Source organism: Leptonychotes weddellii, chromosome 1 (assembly GCF_054177405.1).
Source record: "Leptonychotes weddellii isolate Sample4059 chromosome 1, ASM5417740v2, whole genome shotgun sequence".
In the NCBI taxonomy this organism is placed as follows: Eukaryota; Metazoa; Chordata; class Mammalia; order Carnivora; family Phocidae; genus Leptonychotes; species Leptonychotes weddellii.
The window spans coordinates 47,444,537-47,463,140 of NC_138369.1; the positions used below are offsets into that span (position 1 = coordinate 47,444,537).

General features: G+C 53.4%; 1 protein-coding gene across 3 annotated transcripts in view; it reads left to right on the forward strand.

Moving 5' to 3' along the window:
- The window catches only part of GRIP2 (glutamate receptor interacting protein 2), a 42,192-nt gene extending 23,958 nt beyond the window's left edge, over positions 1-18,234 (forward strand). The window contains exons 13-24 of one of the 3 annotated variants that reach the window (XM_081822698.1): positions 430-575; positions 1,376-1,456; positions 2,643-2,709; positions 2,802-2,947; positions 3,825-3,969; positions 5,810-5,949; positions 6,633-6,812; positions 7,831-8,005; positions 9,662-9,767; positions 13,549-13,692; positions 14,467-14,613; positions 15,639-18,234. In XM_081822698.1, the coding sequence (XP_081678824.1) occupies positions 430-575; positions 1,376-1,456; positions 2,643-2,709; positions 2,802-2,947; positions 3,825-3,969; positions 5,810-5,949; positions 6,633-6,812; positions 7,831-8,005; positions 9,662-9,767; positions 13,549-13,692; positions 14,467-14,613; positions 15,639-15,797 (1,636 nt within the window). In that variant the 3' untranslated portion in view covers positions 15,798-18,234. Of the gene's footprint in view, positions 1-429; positions 576-1,375; positions 1,457-2,642; positions 2,710-2,801; positions 2,948-3,824; positions 3,970-5,809; positions 5,950-6,632; positions 6,813-7,830; positions 8,006-9,363; positions 9,501-9,661; positions 9,768-13,548; positions 13,693-14,466; positions 14,614-15,638 lie in introns of those variants that run through there. The other 2 variants (XM_081822708.1, XM_081822718.1) reach the window with 2 other exon arrangements.
- Positions 18,235-18,604: the final 370 nt, after the last annotated feature.

The window sequence follows — 18,604 nt, forward strand, 5'->3', positions numbered from 1 at the left end:
CCAGGGAAACTGAGTCACATGCCAAGCCTGGCTTCACGAGGGTCTCTCACCTAACCATCCCATCCACTCCATCATCAGCCCCACTTTACAGATAAGGAAACCGAGGCGCAGAGATGCTGATTCATTTGCTCAGGGTCACACAGCTTGTGAGTGACCCAGGACTTGAACCCCTGTCTGTCTGAAGTCAGCGTTCTCTATACACACATCTCGTAAGGCACAGTGTCACCCCCCCTTGGACAGACAGAGAAACCGAGGCCCAGCGAGTTTACCCCCTTAGCCAGAGTCACGGGGTTAGTTGCCTGAGGCTCTAGAGCCGGCCCAGGGCTGAGCTGTGAGTCAGACCCAGGCCTGCCCACACATGGCATTCCTGTGCCCCAGGAATAGCCGTGATGGTAACGGAGCTGCTTCTTTCTGTGGGGCTGGGTTCAGGTGTGGGCTGCTGCAGGTCGGGGATCGGGTCCTGTCCATCAACGGGATTGCCACCGAGGACGGGACGATGGAGGAAGCCAACCAGCTGCTGCGGGACGCGGCGCTGGCCCACAAGGTTGTGTTGGAGGTCGAGTTTGATGTGGCAGGTGAGTGAGTGTCCCTACCCACCTCCTCATGCGTTGGGACCCTGTGCTCCCTCCTCTCTTTATCCTGCTCCTGCCCGGGGCACATGTTCTTCCAGCCCCATCCCACTCCCCGCCTGGTGACCCTCTGCCAGAGCGTTTGCAGTGTGTACCTGAGGACTAGTGGTGGCAGGGAAGGCCCTGGCGGGGGAGGCAGGAATCCCACACGCCAGTCTGAGGGTTGATGAGGGATTTTTGTGCCAAAACAGGACCTAAGGGAGGGCAGAGGGGGGCTGAAAATATCCCATGCCCCTCGGCAGGCCTTAGGTAAAGAACCCCAAACACAAACTCAGGTTAGAACTCTGGTCCTGTGATTTGGACATTCTGTGACTTTGGACAGAACTTTCTTGCCCACCACCATCCTCAGTTTCCCCAACCGTGAAATACTGAATAGAGTCCTTCTACTACAGTGGATATTGTTTGAGTTAGATGAGATCAATCGTGTGAAAACACCCAGCTAACGCCTGGCACATAGTAGGTGCTTAGTAAATTGTTGTTGGATCTGAACTGGGTTGGGTTTGCCTCTGAGGAACCCCCTGGATGGCAGTCATGGGGTCTAGGTGCCAGCCCCAAATCTGCTCTGATCAGATTGATTGTCTGAGACAGATGTCAGCTCACCATGCCTCAGTTTCCTCCTCTGTCAGGATAGGGTTGGGATGGTGACTTCGCATTCTCTCCCAGCTGGCCTAGAATGGGTGGGGAGCTGGGACTCCCTGCATCTCCTCCCTTGGGTCTCACACACGTCCACGTGTGTTTGCATGCAGAGTCCGTCATCCCGAGCAGTGGCACCTTCCACGTGAAGCTGCCCAAGAGGCGAGGTGTGGAGCTGGGCATCACCATTGGCTGTGAGTCCCTCCCCGCTGTCCAGTCCCCACCCCCAGCGAGCCACACCTCCAGCCTGGAGGAGGGGGATGCTCCTGGTGCAGCCCCTTCCTACCCCAGACTCCACAGTCAATGGAGGTGGGAGTTTAAGCAATCTGGGAGGGGAGAAGCTGCTCCTAGCCCAGGAAACTCCGGATAGGGCTGCCAGGTACAGTTGCACAAGTTGTACATGACACGAGGGTGCCCATCTGAGGTAGACTTACCATTTTATCACATCATTTCCTCAATGGACTAATTGGAAGGGGCGCCCTTGTCTTATCTGCAAAGATGCCACATGGGCTAGAAAGGGCTCCTACCATCTGGTCACTAATGGGAAAACCCATTAGCCCAGATGGACTTTTTTGGCAAGAAAATGTAGCTACTCATGTAGCACCCATTGTCTTAGGTCACATTCCCCCAGAAAGAGCTTCTTAGACAAAGTTACATTCGGGGGGGTTTTACTGAGAAGGGCCCTTGGAATCAACACCTGTGCCAGGTGAGGGACGTGGGACTGGGTGGACGGAGAAGCTGGTTGTGATGCAGCCAGTCCCACGGAGAGCTCTAGGGCCAGGAAGGCTTTGGAAGTTGCCGTGAATGAGGCTGGGAGCCAGGCCTTTGCACCACTGCGTGGACCAGGCCGCACCCAGGAGCTGTACAGCCTTGGGTGAGGCCGTTCTCTCGGCCAAAGGCAATTCCCAGAGAGGGAGCCCCCCGGGAGCCATTCAGCCAGCACTCCCGGCAGCTGGGAGAAGGGAAAACTCAACTGTGGATGGGTCACCTAGTTCTGGGGCCCACCCTGTGCTAGGTGGGGGTGCCAGCCAGACACAGCCCCTGAAGGGGCTCACAGTTTGCTGGGGGATGGGCTGAGCAGAAGGGCAAAGGGCTGATGTGGACTGAGCACCTACTATGTGCCGGGATCCACGTTAGGTTTTGCCTTGTCTAGTTTAATCTCGTGACATCTCCATGAGTTCTGTGGTGCCATCCCCATTTTGCAGTGTTCCCGGGAAAGTGAGGCAGAAGGAGGGCTGATTTACTCATGGTCACCAGGCAGGAAGCAGTGAGAGCAGGGCATGTGGCTCAGCATTCATGCCCCAACTCCTGGGCCCTCCCAGCCCCCCTCCTCGAGGCTGAGGCCATCAAAGGTTGGATTCATGGCTTCTTTCCCCCCAGCGACCAGCAGGAAGCGAGGAGAGCCCCTGATCATCTCTGACATCAAGAAGGGCAGTGTGGCACACAGGTAGGGATGGCCCTGGACACAGGGTAAGGGGAGCCGTCCACGGGGAGTGACATGTGCCAGACTCTTTGTGTCCCCCACCCCTGCTCCTGCAGGACCGGCACCCTCGAGCCAGGCGACAAGCTGCTGGCCATCGACAACATCCGCTTGGACAACTGCCCCATGGAGGACGCTGTGCAGATCCTGCGGCAGTGCGAGGACCTGGTGAAGCTGAAGATCCGGAAGGATGAGGACAACTCTGGTATGGCCCTCACCTGGCCCTGCCACCTCTCTCAGTCCCCCCACAGGATCGGCAGTTTCCAGCTTGCAGTTCGGGGCTCCCTCTGGCCGAGGAGGGAGGGTGGCCGGCTGCTGGTGGAGACTCCTTGAATGAGCAAATGCAGGGAGGCAGCCCCGCGCTCGGATGTCTCCTGGTCCCCGGGGCTGCCTGGATCCTCCATGGCCAGCACAACGCCTAGCAGAGGAGGCCCACAGGGGGCAGCAGTGAGCAGAGGGGTTGGTGGGGCAGGGATGCTGCAGGGGGATACATGCTGCGTGGGTGATGTGTGAGTGAAGAAGTAAAGGCTGCCAACTCTGACACCTCTGAGGCCAGACAGGTGACAGAAGTGAGTGACCTGGACAGAAGGTAAGAAAAAATGGTGCAGGTTGGGGGAGGCAGAAGGGAGCCGTGAGGCTTGTGGCCCCTGGAGAGCCAATCCCTTATTCAGAGGGGCAGCTGCCGACTCCTGCCCTGGGAAGGATGGTCCCTTGTGGGCAGATTCTTCTTCTTCATCTTTTTTTAAAGAAAAACTGGAAGTCTGGTTTCTTCTTATCCTCATGATTGTTATTTTGTGTCCTGGGTGAAATCTATAGTTTAGAATGTTGGTTTCATGATTCTTTTCTTTCTTCTTTTTTCCATGGGGCTTGGGTGCAAGAAAACATTTGTGGAGGCAGAAGGTGGCCTCAGGATCCCCGGGCAGTGCCATCTGAAGTCATGGCACGAGCAGATAGGTGCATTAACGAATGAGTGGATGGTTGAGTTTGAGGGATAAGTACATCAGGACCCTGGGGGCTGGGGGCATCCAGCTCCCCTGGGTCCTGCCCCACTGCGCCCCACCTGATGGCTTCCACCTTTGCAGATGAGCAGGAGACCACAGGGGCGATCAGCTACACAGTGGAACTGAAACGTTACGGGGGTCCCCTGGGCATCACCATCTCGGGCACAGAGGAGCCTTTTGACCCCATTGTTATCTCAGGCCTCACCAAGCGTGGTCTCGCTGAGAGGTGAGCTGGGGTTCTGTGGGGACACACAGGGCAGGCCTGGGGACCCTCATGGGGCAGGGGTTGGGCTTTGGGAACGGTCAAAGTGGATTCTGACCTCGGTTCCAACGCCGATGTCCTGGGTGACATCAGGCCTGTCCCTTCCCTCGCTGAGCCTCAGTTCCACAGAGGCAGACCAGCCCCCCTGGCAGACCTCCCTCCCAACCTGGAGATTCCACGCGTCTGGAAAGTCAGCACTGTGAGCCATTTTGGAGCGCCTGCTGTATGCCTTCAATCCTGGCACAGCCTGGGGCTTTTCGGGAGGCATTAGAGGCCGCCCTTCTGTCCTCTCCTCTGGGAAAGCTGTGAGAAAGAGGGTGTCGCAGGCTGTCCAGACTGGGGGGAGCAGGTGAATCTGGGGCCCAGAGGTGGAACAGGGCCCCACAGGGGTCACAGAGATGCCAGGCCTGGGTGGGACAGGCTGGGCCCCCCGAGGAGGATGAAAGCAGGAGGGCCCACATGGTGGTGGGCTGCAGCAATAGGATGGAGGGGACTGAGGGTCGGTGGAGGGCTCCCTGTTCCTGGAGCGCCCCCTGCTGGCCCACTGCAAAGGCCAGTGTGGACGGTTCCTATCTCAAGTGTGTTCATCTACCCACCTTGACTGGGTACCTACCGGGTGCCAGCCCGTTCTGGGAGCTGAGGACGCAACAGACAGTGCCCTTGCCCTCAACGGGCTGATCTAGCTCAGTGCTGACCAACTGCAATGTAATGCGAGCCCCACGTTTCAGTATAAACTTTCTGGTGGCCATATTAGAAAAAGAAAAGGAAAAGAATAACATGAATCTTAAATACGTATTTATGTTAACATGTGTAGTCAATATACAAATTATAACGAGATGTTTTACATTCTTTTTTGTCATACTGTGTCTTCAGAACCCGTTGTGTATTTTCTATAGTCAAGCCATCTCAGTTTGGGCCAGCCACGTTTCGGGACCCAGTAGCCACATGGGGCTGGTATCTCACGATCACCTTCCCCAGCCCAGTTCCCAGGGATACCATTTCACTGGCCAGGGGTCAGGGCCAGGCAGCACACATTTTTAAAAACGCTCCTCAGGTAATTCTAATGGTGTCCAGGTAGAGACCCCACTGGGCCAGAGCAAGGCTACTGCCTGGCCCTATCAGCCCCTCGCACCCCCTTGTGAGGTCAGCTGAGCACCCTGTGCTCATTCTCTGGGTGAGAAAACAGGCCCAGGGAAAGGAAAGGCTCCCCATGGATTTCTGCTGGAGGGAAACACGAATCCCTTCCACCCAGCCATCTTTCAACTACAATTAGATAAAGTAAGTTTATCACTCCCATTTTACACATGAAGGAACTGAGACTCAGGGAAGTTGAGAAACGGGGCCCCGGATCATGCTTGACACTGATTCCAGAACCTAACTTTAGAGTCAGGCAGAATAATCCCCTCCCCCGCCCCAAATTCTAGACTTAATTTTTTTTTTTGTTTTTTTTGTTTTTTAGAGAGGAAGAGAGTGGGAGGAGGGGCAGAGCGAGAGGGAGAATCTTAAGCAGGCTCCATGCCCAGCACGGAGCCCAATGCAGAGCTCAATCTCACGACCCTGAGATCATGAGCTGAGCCAAAATCAAGAATCGGACGCTTAGCCGACTTAGCCACCATGCATCCCCCAAATTCTAGACATTATACCTTTTTTAATGCCACCTTAGATGACACTTGCTTTTTGCTACAGCTGGGTTTAACTGAGGTCAATCAGGCTTGTGCCTTGGGGTTCCTGAGTTCCCTGAGGGCAAACCCCCTCCCTGAAGCCTTGAATGTCTCTCATTCTCTGTCCTGTGTCCCCTCCCCAGGACTGGCGCTATCCACGTTGGGGATCGTATCCTGGCCATCAACAGCGTTAGCCTCAAGGGCCGGCCTCTGAGTGAGGCCATCCACCTCCTACAGGTGGCTGGCGAGACTGTCACACTGAAGATCAAGAAGCAGCTAGACCGTGAGCCTCCCCCCCTCCCCCCGGGGCCATCCACCCATTTAGGAAGGGAAATCCCTCTGTGCCTCTGTGCCAGGTTCATGTGCCCAACCCCATGGCATCCTCACCAAATCCTATGCAGGTGGGAAGACACCTGGGACAGCTGAGGAGGCCAGACTCAGAGAGGGGAGTGGTGGTCCTAAGGTCACAGCTTGTGTAGGGCAGAGTCTGGGTCTGAACCACCCTCTCCATCGCCTCCCGCCTCTCAAGGCTGCTTGTTCTGCCTTAGGGCCGAAGTTTGTACATTCCTCAGTTCCCCTGAATTTGCACCCTGTACCTTGGCAGGGAGGCCACCACCTGCAAGGGAAGGAACCTGAGCTTTTGGGTCTTCCTTCTAATCTGGGCTCCACTGTTGTTCACCATGTGACCTTGGGCGTGTTGTGCAGACCCAGAACCTCAGGGACTCCCCAGGGCCCAGCTCAGAGAACTCAGCCTCAGTTTTCCTGTCTGTGAAATGGGTTTGCCCATTAGTGTGCCCCTTCTCCTCCTATCAGATTGCTCAGTAGCAGGCTCGGGAAGTGTGGAGGGGGCGCTCAGTGCCTGTGAGTTCCCAAACCAGACTGAAGTGGGGAAACTGAGGCTCACTGAGTGTCTCTGTGTCTCTGAGGTCGGAGGCCAGTGGTGGTGACACCCCTTTTCTGTCCCAGGCCCCCTCCCATGCCGCAAGTCGGGCAGCCTCAGCGAGGCCAGCGATGCAGATGAGGACCCACCAGAGGCACTCAAAGGAGGCCTGATGGCAGCCCGGTTCTCATCCGCTGTGCCCAGTGTGGATAGTGCTGTGGAGTCCTGGGACAGCTCGGCCACAGAGGGTGGATTCGGGGGCCCAGGTAACGCCTCGGGGCCCTAGGCCAAGTGACATGCTCTCTCTGGGCTGCCCCAGCTGCCAGGCCTTTGCAGGGGCTGTTCCCTCGGCCTCATCCTCCCTCCTCCTCTCCCTGCTCCATCCTTCAGGGACACTTCCTGGAGGCAGACCCGCCTGGGCCCCATTAGCCATTCTCAGGGCCCCTCACTGCTCAGAGCATGGACCCCAGGCCTTCATACATCTTTTGATTAGCATCCATAGCACCATGGAGTTCCTCATCTTGAGGTTAGGGACCAAGATGGCCTCACCTTTGTCTTTCTCATTCCTAGCCCGGTGCCCTGTACACAGCAGGCGCCCAAGCAGTGTTTATTGCATCCAGTTGAAGATAGGAAGGCAGAAAGCCCCTTCCCACCCCGTCCCGCAAGACCCTGCCTTAAGATGGACACGTCCAGGCTGCCCTCTGAGGACACAAGCTCCCCTGCCCGGGCATGTTGAGACTCATGGGTGGCCTCGGGGTTTGGGGGGCATTTGAATCTAGCAGCTGGCCTTCTGGCCTCTGTAAGGCCCGGCTCAGAGAACTAGTGGAGCGAGGCCTCTAAGTGGCCTCAGGTGGCTCCCAGCCCTGGTGCTCACTGGCTGTATATCTATCTGCCTTCCCTGGGTCTCCGCTTCCCCGTCTCTTGTACTTGATAAGCATCTCTTAGCTTACCCCTGGGGCAGGGTCTTGAGAGCTCCCAAAGGCAGGCAGAGAGGAGTGGTTACAATGGTGAGCCTCCTCCCCAGGTAGGAGGCAGCCAGGCTAAGCCCATGGAGCCGAGACAGGGTCTTGGAGCCCTGGCCATGAACTCCTCTGCTGGGTGATCAGGAGTTCTGGGGGGTTCTGGGGGTAGGGACTAGGTGGCAGGGCCCTCAGGGGACTCTGGGTAGTCATGCAAGGCCAGAGGGGGCCAAGACCTATCCAGGGTCATCTAGCACAGCTGGAAAAGGGGTGGGAAGGAGGGCAAGCCGAAGTGGATACAGACACCCACCTCTCCACCTGGCAGGCTCCTACACTCCGCAGACGGTGGCTCAGGGCGTGACCCCCCAGGAGTGGCGGCCCAGCCGGCTGAGAAGCAGCCCCCCACCCACCGAGCCCCGGAGGATGAGCTATACCCCGGCCCCCACGGATGAGAGCTTCCCCGAGGAGGAGGAAGAGGAGGATTGGGAGCCACCAACTAGGTCTGTGGTGGGAATGCCACGAGGGAGGAGGCAGTCATGGTCTCCCGGTCTCCATAGTGGTGGGGCAGCAGAGGGGTCTTGTCCGGCTCCTGAGGAGGGGCGCCTCCCAGGAGAAGGGAGGAAGCATCGGGCAGAGCTGCCTCAGCCAGGCTGAGATGGGGACAAGGGTGTGCCAGGCAGAGGGCACAGCAGTGGCAAAGGCGTGGAAGGTGTTTGCCTTTCCAGAGTCTGGTCATCTCCCATTCTCAGAACAGCTCAGAACTTGAACCTGACCCTCCTAACTTAGCCCAGATTGCTTGATGGCCTCCTGCAAGAGCCCTCAGGTCCCAGGCACCCGCCCTGGCCGTGGATGTGGTGGGTTTGGTAGCGGTTGGCTTTGAAGGACACCGCATCACTCCTGGAGGAGGCTCTCGCAGAGAGCAGGCCCTGTGGAGAAATGCTGTTCCTCACCCAGCCCTAGCCACCCCTCCTGTGTCTGTGCTTTGGATCGGGCACTTCCTTCTGCCTCCAGTGCCTTTCCCTCTCTCTCCTGGCCAAGGCCTGTGCGGCCGTGCAAACCCAGCTCACATTCTCCCGCCTCCTCCAGGAGGCTCCCCCGACTTTCTCAGGCAGAAGGCATCCCTCCCTCTGCTGGTCCCCAAGCCGCCACTGCGAGCCTCCTTGTGGCATTGGCCGCCTTGTGCCCACCTGGTTCATGACCTGGCTGCGGTCCCTTCTGCGTAGCGCCCCTCGCTGAGTGCCTGGCACCCAGTGGGGACTGCTGCACACTTTGTGACTGAATCACCAGCTCCTTGAGAACAGGGGCTACACCTTACTCACTGCCGTAGCCCCAGGCCCTGCGGAGCCCTGGCCCGGGGAATGTTCGTAGAATTGGTTTGAATGGAGAGAATATCCTTCAGCCTTAGTCTTCTCATCTATAAAATGGGAAGGACAGGAGGCAACTATTGCCCATCATCCTCCCTGAGTCTCCCTAGGAGAGAAAAGCTCGTGGGCCTTTGTAAGAAAGTGCTTTGCAAACCATCCTTTCTAAGCGGCCTGGACTTTGTAGGTGGCAGTTGGCTTTGTGAACTATGAAGTGTGCAAGTGTGACTTGTTACCATTCTAACGAGCCTCGATTTTAGAGCTGATGATGAGCCCATACAGCCTGTGACGGAACCTGTGGGGTGGCCTGGACCCTTCCCCAAGCGCAGATACACTCTCCTCTCCATCCATCTGTGTCCTCGCCGGCTCCAGCTCTGTCCCTGTCACTGTGCTATGATGCCATGTGTCTGGGTGGGGCCAGGGGCCGTCCTCTGGGGCTACACCATGGATCTCCTCTCTGTCTGTCTGTCTGTCCGTCCGTCTGTCTCTCTTCCCAGGCGTCCTGTGTCACCGCTCTCCACCCCGTCTCATCTGCCCCTGTTCTAACTGGCCACCGACAGTCCTGGTCGCCCCTAACTGCGTCTTCCCCCCATTCCGTGTCACCAACCACTGCCCCGGGGCCCCAGCACTGCCACCGAGGACGCCCGCCTGCCTGCCCGCCCGCCTGCCTGCCCACCCTATGGCCCCTCGAGCCCAACGCTGGGCCCCGGGGCCCCGAAGACTCCTCAGGCCCCAGCCCGCCTGCCCACCCACCCGCCTGCCAGGAGTTGACACTCTCTGGTTCCTACGTTACAGCCCAGCCCCTGGCCCTGCCCGTGAGGAGGGCTTCTGGCGCATGTTCGGGGAAGCGCTCGAAGACCTGGAGTCATGTGGTCAGTCAGAGCTGCTGAGGGAACTGGAGGTAGGGCCACCCACCCCACAGACCTTCCTGGGGGCCCCCGTGCATGGACACACCGACGTGCGTGCCCGTGGGAAGCAAGCATGTTGACGGGATCCTGTTCATGTGTAGTGTGTATCATGCACTCACTCGGCACCCTCCGTGTAAAGGCGTCTTTACCCACGTGCAAGTGTGATTGAGAGCACCGTGGTATGGCACGTGGAGGTATGTGCACATACGGACGTGTCTGGCATCATCATGTGCGCACCGGGGGCATGCGTGTGTGCATGTGTGTGAGCATGCTCATGTATGCACAAATGCTGAGGGTATTTTCAGAACAGGTGTGTCTGAGCGCCCATTTGGATGCTGAGGGGCAGTTTTGGCGTGTGTGTGTGTGTGCAGGTGCAGTCTGGGGACGTGGTTGTGGGCATGCTCCGTGGAAGCATGTGGATGTGAGCATCAGGGACAGACAACACAGGGGATGAGGGGTCAGGGGACCTGAGAAGTGAACGCAGCTTTGTGTGAGGTCAGCATGGCCCACTTTGGAACAGGCTGCCCGGGAAGGTCTAGGAAGGATCCGACTGGTCATTTCAGAAGCTCTTTCATGCTCTGAGAGCAATAATTTAAACTTCCACTTTATCTGTGCTTTTGCCCCTAAATTGTTGATTGGTACCATTTTTTTCCTCCATCAGTCTTGCCAATTACTAGGCTCCTCAAAGAACTGATTTTTGGCTTTGTTAATTCTCATTGTTTTCTATCTTACTCATTTCTGTGTTTAGCTTCTACTTTATTTGTGTTATTTAAATAACACAAATGGTTTCTTAGCTCCTTCATTTTCAGTCTTCCTTGTTTTCTACCATAGTGCATCTTAAGCTATGATTTTACCCATAAGCACTGCTTTGGCTGCATTCCCCAAATTTTGATTTGTGATGCTTTTGTTGATCAGTCAATTCCAAATATTTCAAAAATTTCTATTACGATTTTAGTTAAGCCCTTGAATTACACAGAAGTGGAGAGTTTTTTTTTTAAACCCACATTTTAAAACCAATTCATATTTGCTTTTAATTCATATGTACTGTGGCCAGAAAATATGTTCAATTTGCTATGAATTCTTTGGAGTTTGCATCCTTATGAAATGTTATATGCTTTATCTTTATAGTTTTTTTTATTAGTGGTATGATAAAATTCCCGTCATGAGTGGAGATTTGGCAAGTTTTTGACATTGTCAATTTTTGTTTTCTATCCCTTGAGGTTATATTGTTAGTTTCATATAAATTCATGCTTGCTATAAGTTCTTGGTGAATTTTTCTTTTTATTATTAATCAGTATCTCTATCCGGATCTATGTGCTTTCCACTTTAAATTCCATTTTCCCTCATAATAATATGGTTCCATCAGCTTTATTTTAGCAGTGTTTCCTGTCTTTTTTCCAATATATTTATTTACAAGCTTACTGTGTTACTAAGTGTGTACATTTATCATTTTAAATGTATCTGTTATATGCTGTATGTAGCTTATTTTTCCCCCAATCCAAGAGTCTCCTTTTTAAGCTAGTTCATTTATATTTATTGTGATTACTAATGTAATTAAACTTAATTCTAGCATATAATTTATACTTTCTATGTATCCTACTTACTCTATACTTCTGATCTATCTTTCCTATTCTTTTTTTTTTTTTAAAGATTTTTATTTATTTATTTGAGAGAGAGAATGAGACAGAAAGCATGAGATGGGGGAGGGTCAGAGAGAGAGGCAGACTCCCTGCTGAGCAGGGAGCCCGACGTGGGACTCGATCCCGGGACTCCAGGATCATGACCTGAGCCGAAGGCAGTCGCTTAACCAACTGAGCCACCCAGGCGCCCCTATCTTTCCTATTCTTGTATTGATAAATTTTTTATTCCTGTTTACTCTCTCCACCACCAAAATGGACATTTTGTAATTTTATTCTTTTAGTGATTATCCTTAATTCATTTAGTATTCAGTTTTTAAATTTCAAATTTTTTATTATTACAGGAGCCATATATGTGGATGGTGCAAAATTAGATAAAATAAAATCAAAACTAAAATAAGCAAAATAAAACATAAGAACACAACATTCCCACCACACATAGATCATGACTGTTACTGCTTAAGTGAGTGTATATATATGTATTTTTAGGATAGTGAAACCATGATGTACATGCTCTTTCGTACATTTTTTCTGTCAGCTACCCCATTTTTTCCCCACATATGGAAATAACCTTCTGATACATTTTCATTTCTTCTAATACCAAGGTCATATGCAGGTTTTCACGGTTGACCCCAAATTTCCCTTTATACCTGGTCTGGCTAAGCTGGTGCCCAATCAAAGCTTGGCACCTCGTTGTTATGCTTTTTCAGTCTCTCTTAATTTTAGTCCAGTGCCTTTTTAATGATGCTAAGTTAAAATTTTTGTTTACCAAGATAAAACTCACATAACATAAAATTTACCACGTTAAAGTAAATTGAATATTAAAAGCAAAAAGAAGTAGGGGTGCCTGGTTGGCTCAGTCAGTTAAGCATCTGCCTTCAGCTCAGTCATGATCCTGGGGTCCTGGGATCGAGCCCCACATCGGGCTCCCTGCTCAGCGGGAAGCCTGCTTCTCCCTCTCCCTCTGCCTGCTGCTCCCCCTGCTTGTGCTCTCTCTCTCTGTCAAATAAATAAATAAAATCTTTAAAAAAAATAAAAGTAAAAAGAATTAATTAAGGATAATCACGAATAATTCAGGGGCTTTTAGTGTTTTCATGATGTTGCGTATACACGACCAGAACATTTCTAACATCCCAAAAAGAAACCCCACATCTCCCAACTGCTATCTGCTTTCTGTCTCTATGGATTTGCCTGTTCTGGATATTTCTTATAAATGGGGTCATGCAGTATGTGGCCTTTCGTGTCTGACTTTTTTCATTTAGCCTGATGTTGTAGAACATATCAGTACTTCATGCTTTCTATGGCCGAATAATATTCCATTCTATGGATAGACCATGTCGCTAACTTTTTGAAAAGACTAGGCGCAACTGACTTGGCCTTGAATTTTCACTATCTTCGCTTTGCTTTTTCTAGCAAAGTCGAATCAATGCCTTTGGCCCCCCTTCTGAAGGAGACAGGGCCTGTAGAATGCTTCCATTTCCCTCTAAACTCTCTCCTCTAGTCTCCCTGCTTGTTTACAAATTGCTCGAAGTTAGTTAATGTGGGATTTTAGTCAGTACTCATTAGGGTTGTAGGCAATTAATTTCTTTGCTCACTGTTGGTTTTTGCATTCTACTTTTTGCTTCTGAGTTCATCTTTAAGATCTTTTGGTGACAATCTTGGGGTGGTAAACTCTTCTAGGTTTTGTGTGTGATTTTATCTTATTTATTTTTATGATCAGCAAGATAGCAGAGTGTTAAGACCCTTGACTTTGAAACCAGATTCTGAGTTCAAATCATAATTTCTCTTAGCCTGGGTTTCCTCACCTGTAAAATGGACCCCCAAAATGGTATTTGCCTGTCTTTCTTGTAGTATCGTAGAGGACAAAATGAGTTGTGTGTGTATAGTGAGTAGAACTGAGCTCAGCACAGAGTAAGTGTTAACCATTCAGTGCCAACAATTAGTATTCTGATCGTGGGTGTGATCGAGGACCGCCCCCCCCCCACCCACGATCAGACTGGAGCCCCTGGAGAGCAGGGACCCTGTCTATGCTGTGCACCATTGTGACCTTGAAGGCTGATACATAGTAGGTGTCCACAGATGCTGACTGCAAACAGCGAGCAAACAAGCATCCAAGTGAAGGGCTCTGTGTCCACAGGCATCCATCATGACGGGCACGGTGCAGAGTGTGGCCCTCGAGGGCAGGCCCAGCCACCGGCCCTGGCGGAGGGGCCAGGAGGCACGAGCGTCCCCTGAAGAGATGCAGGAGCTGCTGCTGCCGACACCCTTAGAGATGCACAAGGTGGGCGCTGGGGCTGGGCATGGGAAGCCTGGATGCGTGGCCTGGTGTCGTGAGGACCCACCAGGGGCTCCAGATGGGCCCACCCCTCTCTGGGCTTCATTTTTCCTCCACCAAACACAATTTTGTACTAGGTGGAACTTGTCAAATTCTCACCATTTGGGTGATACACACACACCCCTGTGATACACACTGGGCTGCTATGAATATTTTTCTTTAAGTAGACTTTTTCCCCACTTAAGATAGTGTGTGTGTATATAAAATAGGAACACGTTTATATATGAAACATGTATATGTATGTGTGTGTGTGTGTGTGTGTGTGTGTATATATATCATATATATCAGTTATCAGTTCCTTAAAGGAGAAGCCAGCCTCCCTTGCCATCTGTAGGTTACTATATAGAAAAACAAAGGAGAAGAAACCTCTCAGCCAGTAGCCCTCAGAAGGCTCAGAGTCTCTTGCTATTTGAGAGATGAGCAAGTGTTAGAGGGGTGAAAACCCGTCGATACCCCACCGAGACTTTCTCCTGGGGGGAAGGGAGAGGATTGAAGAAGAACGGAGAAGGAACCCCTTCCCCGGCTTCCCCACTGTCACTGGTGCCGGGAACCGGAAGTTGTCTGCCATGGAGAACGCGAGGGGGCGCTATGTGGTAGTGGCAGGGAGCGCGGCTGGGCAGTGGGCGGGGCGTGGGTCCCACACCAAGGGATTTGGGCTGCTGTGGGGAGCTGGGGACAAAGGTCAGAGCTCCAGGGACTTCCTCCTCCTTCTGTTCCCAGGTGACCCTGCACAAGGACCCCTTGCGGAATGACTTTGGTTTTAGCGTCTCTGACGGCCTCCTGGAGAAGGGTGTCTATGTCCACACTGTGCGCCCTGATGGGCCAGCCCAACGTGGGGGCCTCCGGCCCTTCGACAGGGTTCTTCAGGTAATGCTGGGCTGGGGGCACCATGATAGTGTGGCCTTTCCTTGCCTCGGGGGAAAGAGCCCCACTTCCACCCTGGCTGAGTGGCCTTAGGCCGGTCACCTTCTCTCTCTGAGCCCCGGCTTCCTCATGTGCGAAGCGAATAACAACACCAGTCCTATGGGCCCGTTAGGCTCAGTTATGTTGCACTAACAACCCCGAATCTTAGTGGTTAACACACGAACCTTTATTTGTCCGCTGGGGGGCGGCATAGGCTTGCTCCGCCAGGCTGGTGGGGGCTCTACCCTCTGCAAATGCCTTCGACCATGTGACCTAGGAACCGAATCTGGAAAACCACACGTGGGTTTTTTCCTGCCTCCACCCAGAAGCAACACCTGCCACTGCCCTTTATGGCCTATTGGCCAGAACCAGTCACGTGACCTCGCTAACTGCAAGGGAGCCTGGGAAATACGGGTGAGCCCAGGGAAAGCTCTGGGACAGCCCTCGCCCAGCCACACTCCGCTGCTTTTCCCTCGCCCCAGCTACTTTTGTTACTTTGGTGTGATTTCTGCTATGTTAGCGCTACATTTACTGAATATGTTTCCTTTAAACTGGTGGAGTTTTTCTGACTTAAATTTATTTTGAAAAGAAGCTTTTCATGTCATTTAGGAATGAAAGACCAGCACCCCTTGCTTGACATAGAAGGTCAGTGTGAAATAAAAATAAAACAGAAACAAAGCAATGTCACCAATTCTAGGCAGGAAGCTGAGTGTGTGGTCTGCTCTTTCATGAAAAAGGGAGAGAAGTAGGTGTTAGAGGAGCAGGAAGGATGTCCTGGCACCTCCTTCAGGGTTTCTCTTTGATAAAACCTAACCAGAAGAATTGAAAGAGAGCTCGATGAAGGAGGACTTCTCTTTGAGTGTGCTCTAGGTTTACCCTGTATGTGGGCTGGGGCCGGGCCCACACTGGAGGACATCTCAATGATTCCTACCTTCTTCAGCCCGGGCTCAGCTGATGCCCGTCTGTCCCCTTGGCTGTGTTCCCTGCAGGTCAACCATGTTCGCACGCGGGACTTTGACTGCTGCCTGGCCGTGCCGCTCCTGGCGGAGGCAGGTGACGTCCTGGCGCTGGTCATCAGCCGCAACCCACTGACCCAGAGCGGCCGAGCCCCACGAGCACCAGGCCCCAACAGCCCCCGGATGCTTTGAAGTCAGCACGTGGTCTGGACACCCAGGGTCCTCGGGAGTAGGTCCTGGCCCCCAGACCTGTAACTGGGCTGGAGACCTGGCCACTCACTTATCCATCTGTCCGTCTGGCAGGCTCTGAGCCACGGACTGGAATCTGTCTCTATTCTCTGGTTCTCTGGTGCCTGGAGTACCAGGCAGTGAGGTCCCTGCCCCAATTGGAGTGACATCTAGGTCTTTCTCCATGTTGGGACTCCAAGATGTCCAGAGGAGCCCCACTCAGTTGGGGTTGAGACAGGCTGCTCAGCTGGAAGAGGGGCCCTGGGGGCTAGGGAGCCCAGCTACTATAGGGAGTGCTTTCTCCCAGCAGAGCTATGGAGTTGCCAGGGAGGAGTGAGCTCCCTGTCACAGGAGGTGGGCAAGTGGGAACCGGATACCCCCAGTGCATTCATGGACTGAGGTATGAGGCATCCGGGCAATGGGTCCACACAGGCTCAGGTAGTTAGCTTCCCCATAGGGGGAGCATTTAGGGTGCACCTGGGGGGCCACCTTTTCTGGACAGCCTCCCCCCAAGAGGGATGCCACTCAGGGTGGCAGCCTAGCCCCTTCCCTACTCCAGAATTCTGGTGTTTGGGGCTTGCTGGCATCCCCGCTTAAGAGGCTCTTGAGCTGGGATGGCTGAATCCCAGGAGACATTGGCCTGTTGATTCTGAAAGTGAGTGATTCTTTCATTTTGGCAGCTCTGGTCTGAAGCCTCCGGGATTTGAGACCCACAGTTCTGGGCCCTTTGGGCCAGCTGGGTGTCAGGCTTTGGGCTCTCAGCCCCTCCTCCTTCTTTTGTAGGAGGGGCAGGCAGAGATCCATATGAATACACCCCTCTCAGGCCAGGCCCCTCGCAATGGGAGGGAGTCATCTGGGACAGAAGACCCAGGAGTTTTCGTTCACCATTTCGGTGGAGATGGGAAAACCATAGAAGTATCACATATAAGATGATACAGCTCCTCTTCGATCTCCAAATCCATGAAGGAGGAGAGACAGGGAGAGGGAGGCACAGAGACAGACGTAGGCAGGCAGGAAAGCGATGGGCCATTCTCTCTCATGCCCAAAGGTGACAGTGTCCAAAGAGGTCATTTAAGAAAGTTTATTCCCACTTGAAATCTGAAAGCACCAGCATCCCTTAAAGTCATTGTCCTCATTTTCCGCAGACCAGAAATCCTTTTGATTTTGAGAAGGGCATAGGCCTTCACCTGGTGGTCTGGGCTGCAGCCCCAGGGATGGAGGTGGGCAGGCAGGATTCAGTCAGGGCTGGGGGGTTGCTTTGCTCTTAACGGGGGTCTCAGGAAAACGGGGCACCCACTCCTGCCCGCATCCTCCATGCTTCCGTCCCTTGGAGGCCCCCAAATCCTCTTCCACTCAAGGGACAAGATGGGGAGTCAAGAGGCTTGTTCTTTTTGCTCTGGGCTGCTGCTTGGTTGCTCTGTGACCCCTCTCAGTCTGCCCTTCTCTGGACAGTCTAGGGGTGGATAGTCTTTCTGAGCAGGTACGGGCCTCCCTGTCAGGGCCAGAACCATGCCCACTGGGCACCCTGCTCACACTCTCCCTGAGGGCCTGCATTCCCTCTTCTCCCTCCACTTCCCCACACCCTGCTGCTCCCTGCGTTCCCTGGAGAGCCCTCCATGCCAGGGCTGGACTGCCCAATGCCTCTGCTATCTTGGATTCCTGTGTAAACACCCGCCCCAGGGTGAAAAAGTACTGCCCCCCCCATCACAGGGGCACCGAGCAAAAGCCAAGAGCCCTCAGCCTGGGGGGCCAGGGGGTGCCACAGCAGAGACATGGCCACTGGCAGCCGCAGCTGTGTGAGCTTAGGCAAGTTGCCTAGCCTCTCTGGGCCTCTGTCAAGTGACAGGGCTGGACAGGCTGCACTCCCAGGGCCTCTCGGCTCAGGAGAGCTGCGTTCGACTGCCGGTGGGAAGAAGCATCCCCTCCCCGACCAGTGCCCCCTGCCTCCTCCGGCTGAGGCCTCTGCCATCTCCCAGACGTATGCAACCAGGCCCGGCAGGTGGCCCCTGGCCGTGGCCAGCCTTCTCATATGCAATATTCTGGCTTCTCATGGGGGTCATAGATCCCAGACTTGACATTTCCCGATGCCCGTCCCCGGTGAGCGTCCTGCCTGCCTATGCATTTTGGGTACAGCTCCTGTGACCTGCCCCTCCCACCCCCAAAAGCTGTATTTTTCTCTGGCTGAGATTAGAGCATATTCCTTGTAAAGTATTTTTCTACATGGGGTTTTCTTAGGGCTCTTGGAAACACAGGCCAAGGGGCTGTGTTGCAAAGGCCATTTGGGGTCTCTTTGGGGCCCGTGTATAAATCTGTTCTGCCAGGGGTTGCAGTGACTTAGGAGCTGGGGGGGGAGGGGCTGCTGTTGGGATGATTTTTTTTAAATAAAATTATTTAAATGCAACTAGATTGTGGTGTGTGCTTTTTTTTTTTTTTTAATCATAGGCTGGCAATAGTCAACTTCTGTTTGGATCTTATGACATCTTCCCTGCTTTTAATTAATTCATCCATTCCAAAGGTCTGCTTGGGCTCTGCATCATTCCAGCCCCTGGGATAACAACATGAACACGACGGATGAGGGAGGTCCCGCCTGCATGGGGCTTAGATTCTCGGGTGGAAGACAGACAGTGAACAAGGGAGCAAATCGTAAAGGATTATTTCAGGAGGTATGGAGTGCAGTGAAAAAAACCCAGTCATGGGGATAAAGTGGGGGGCGAGAGCTTTAGCTCAGGGGTCAGGAGGGACTTCTCTGAAGAGGTGATATTTGGGCTGAG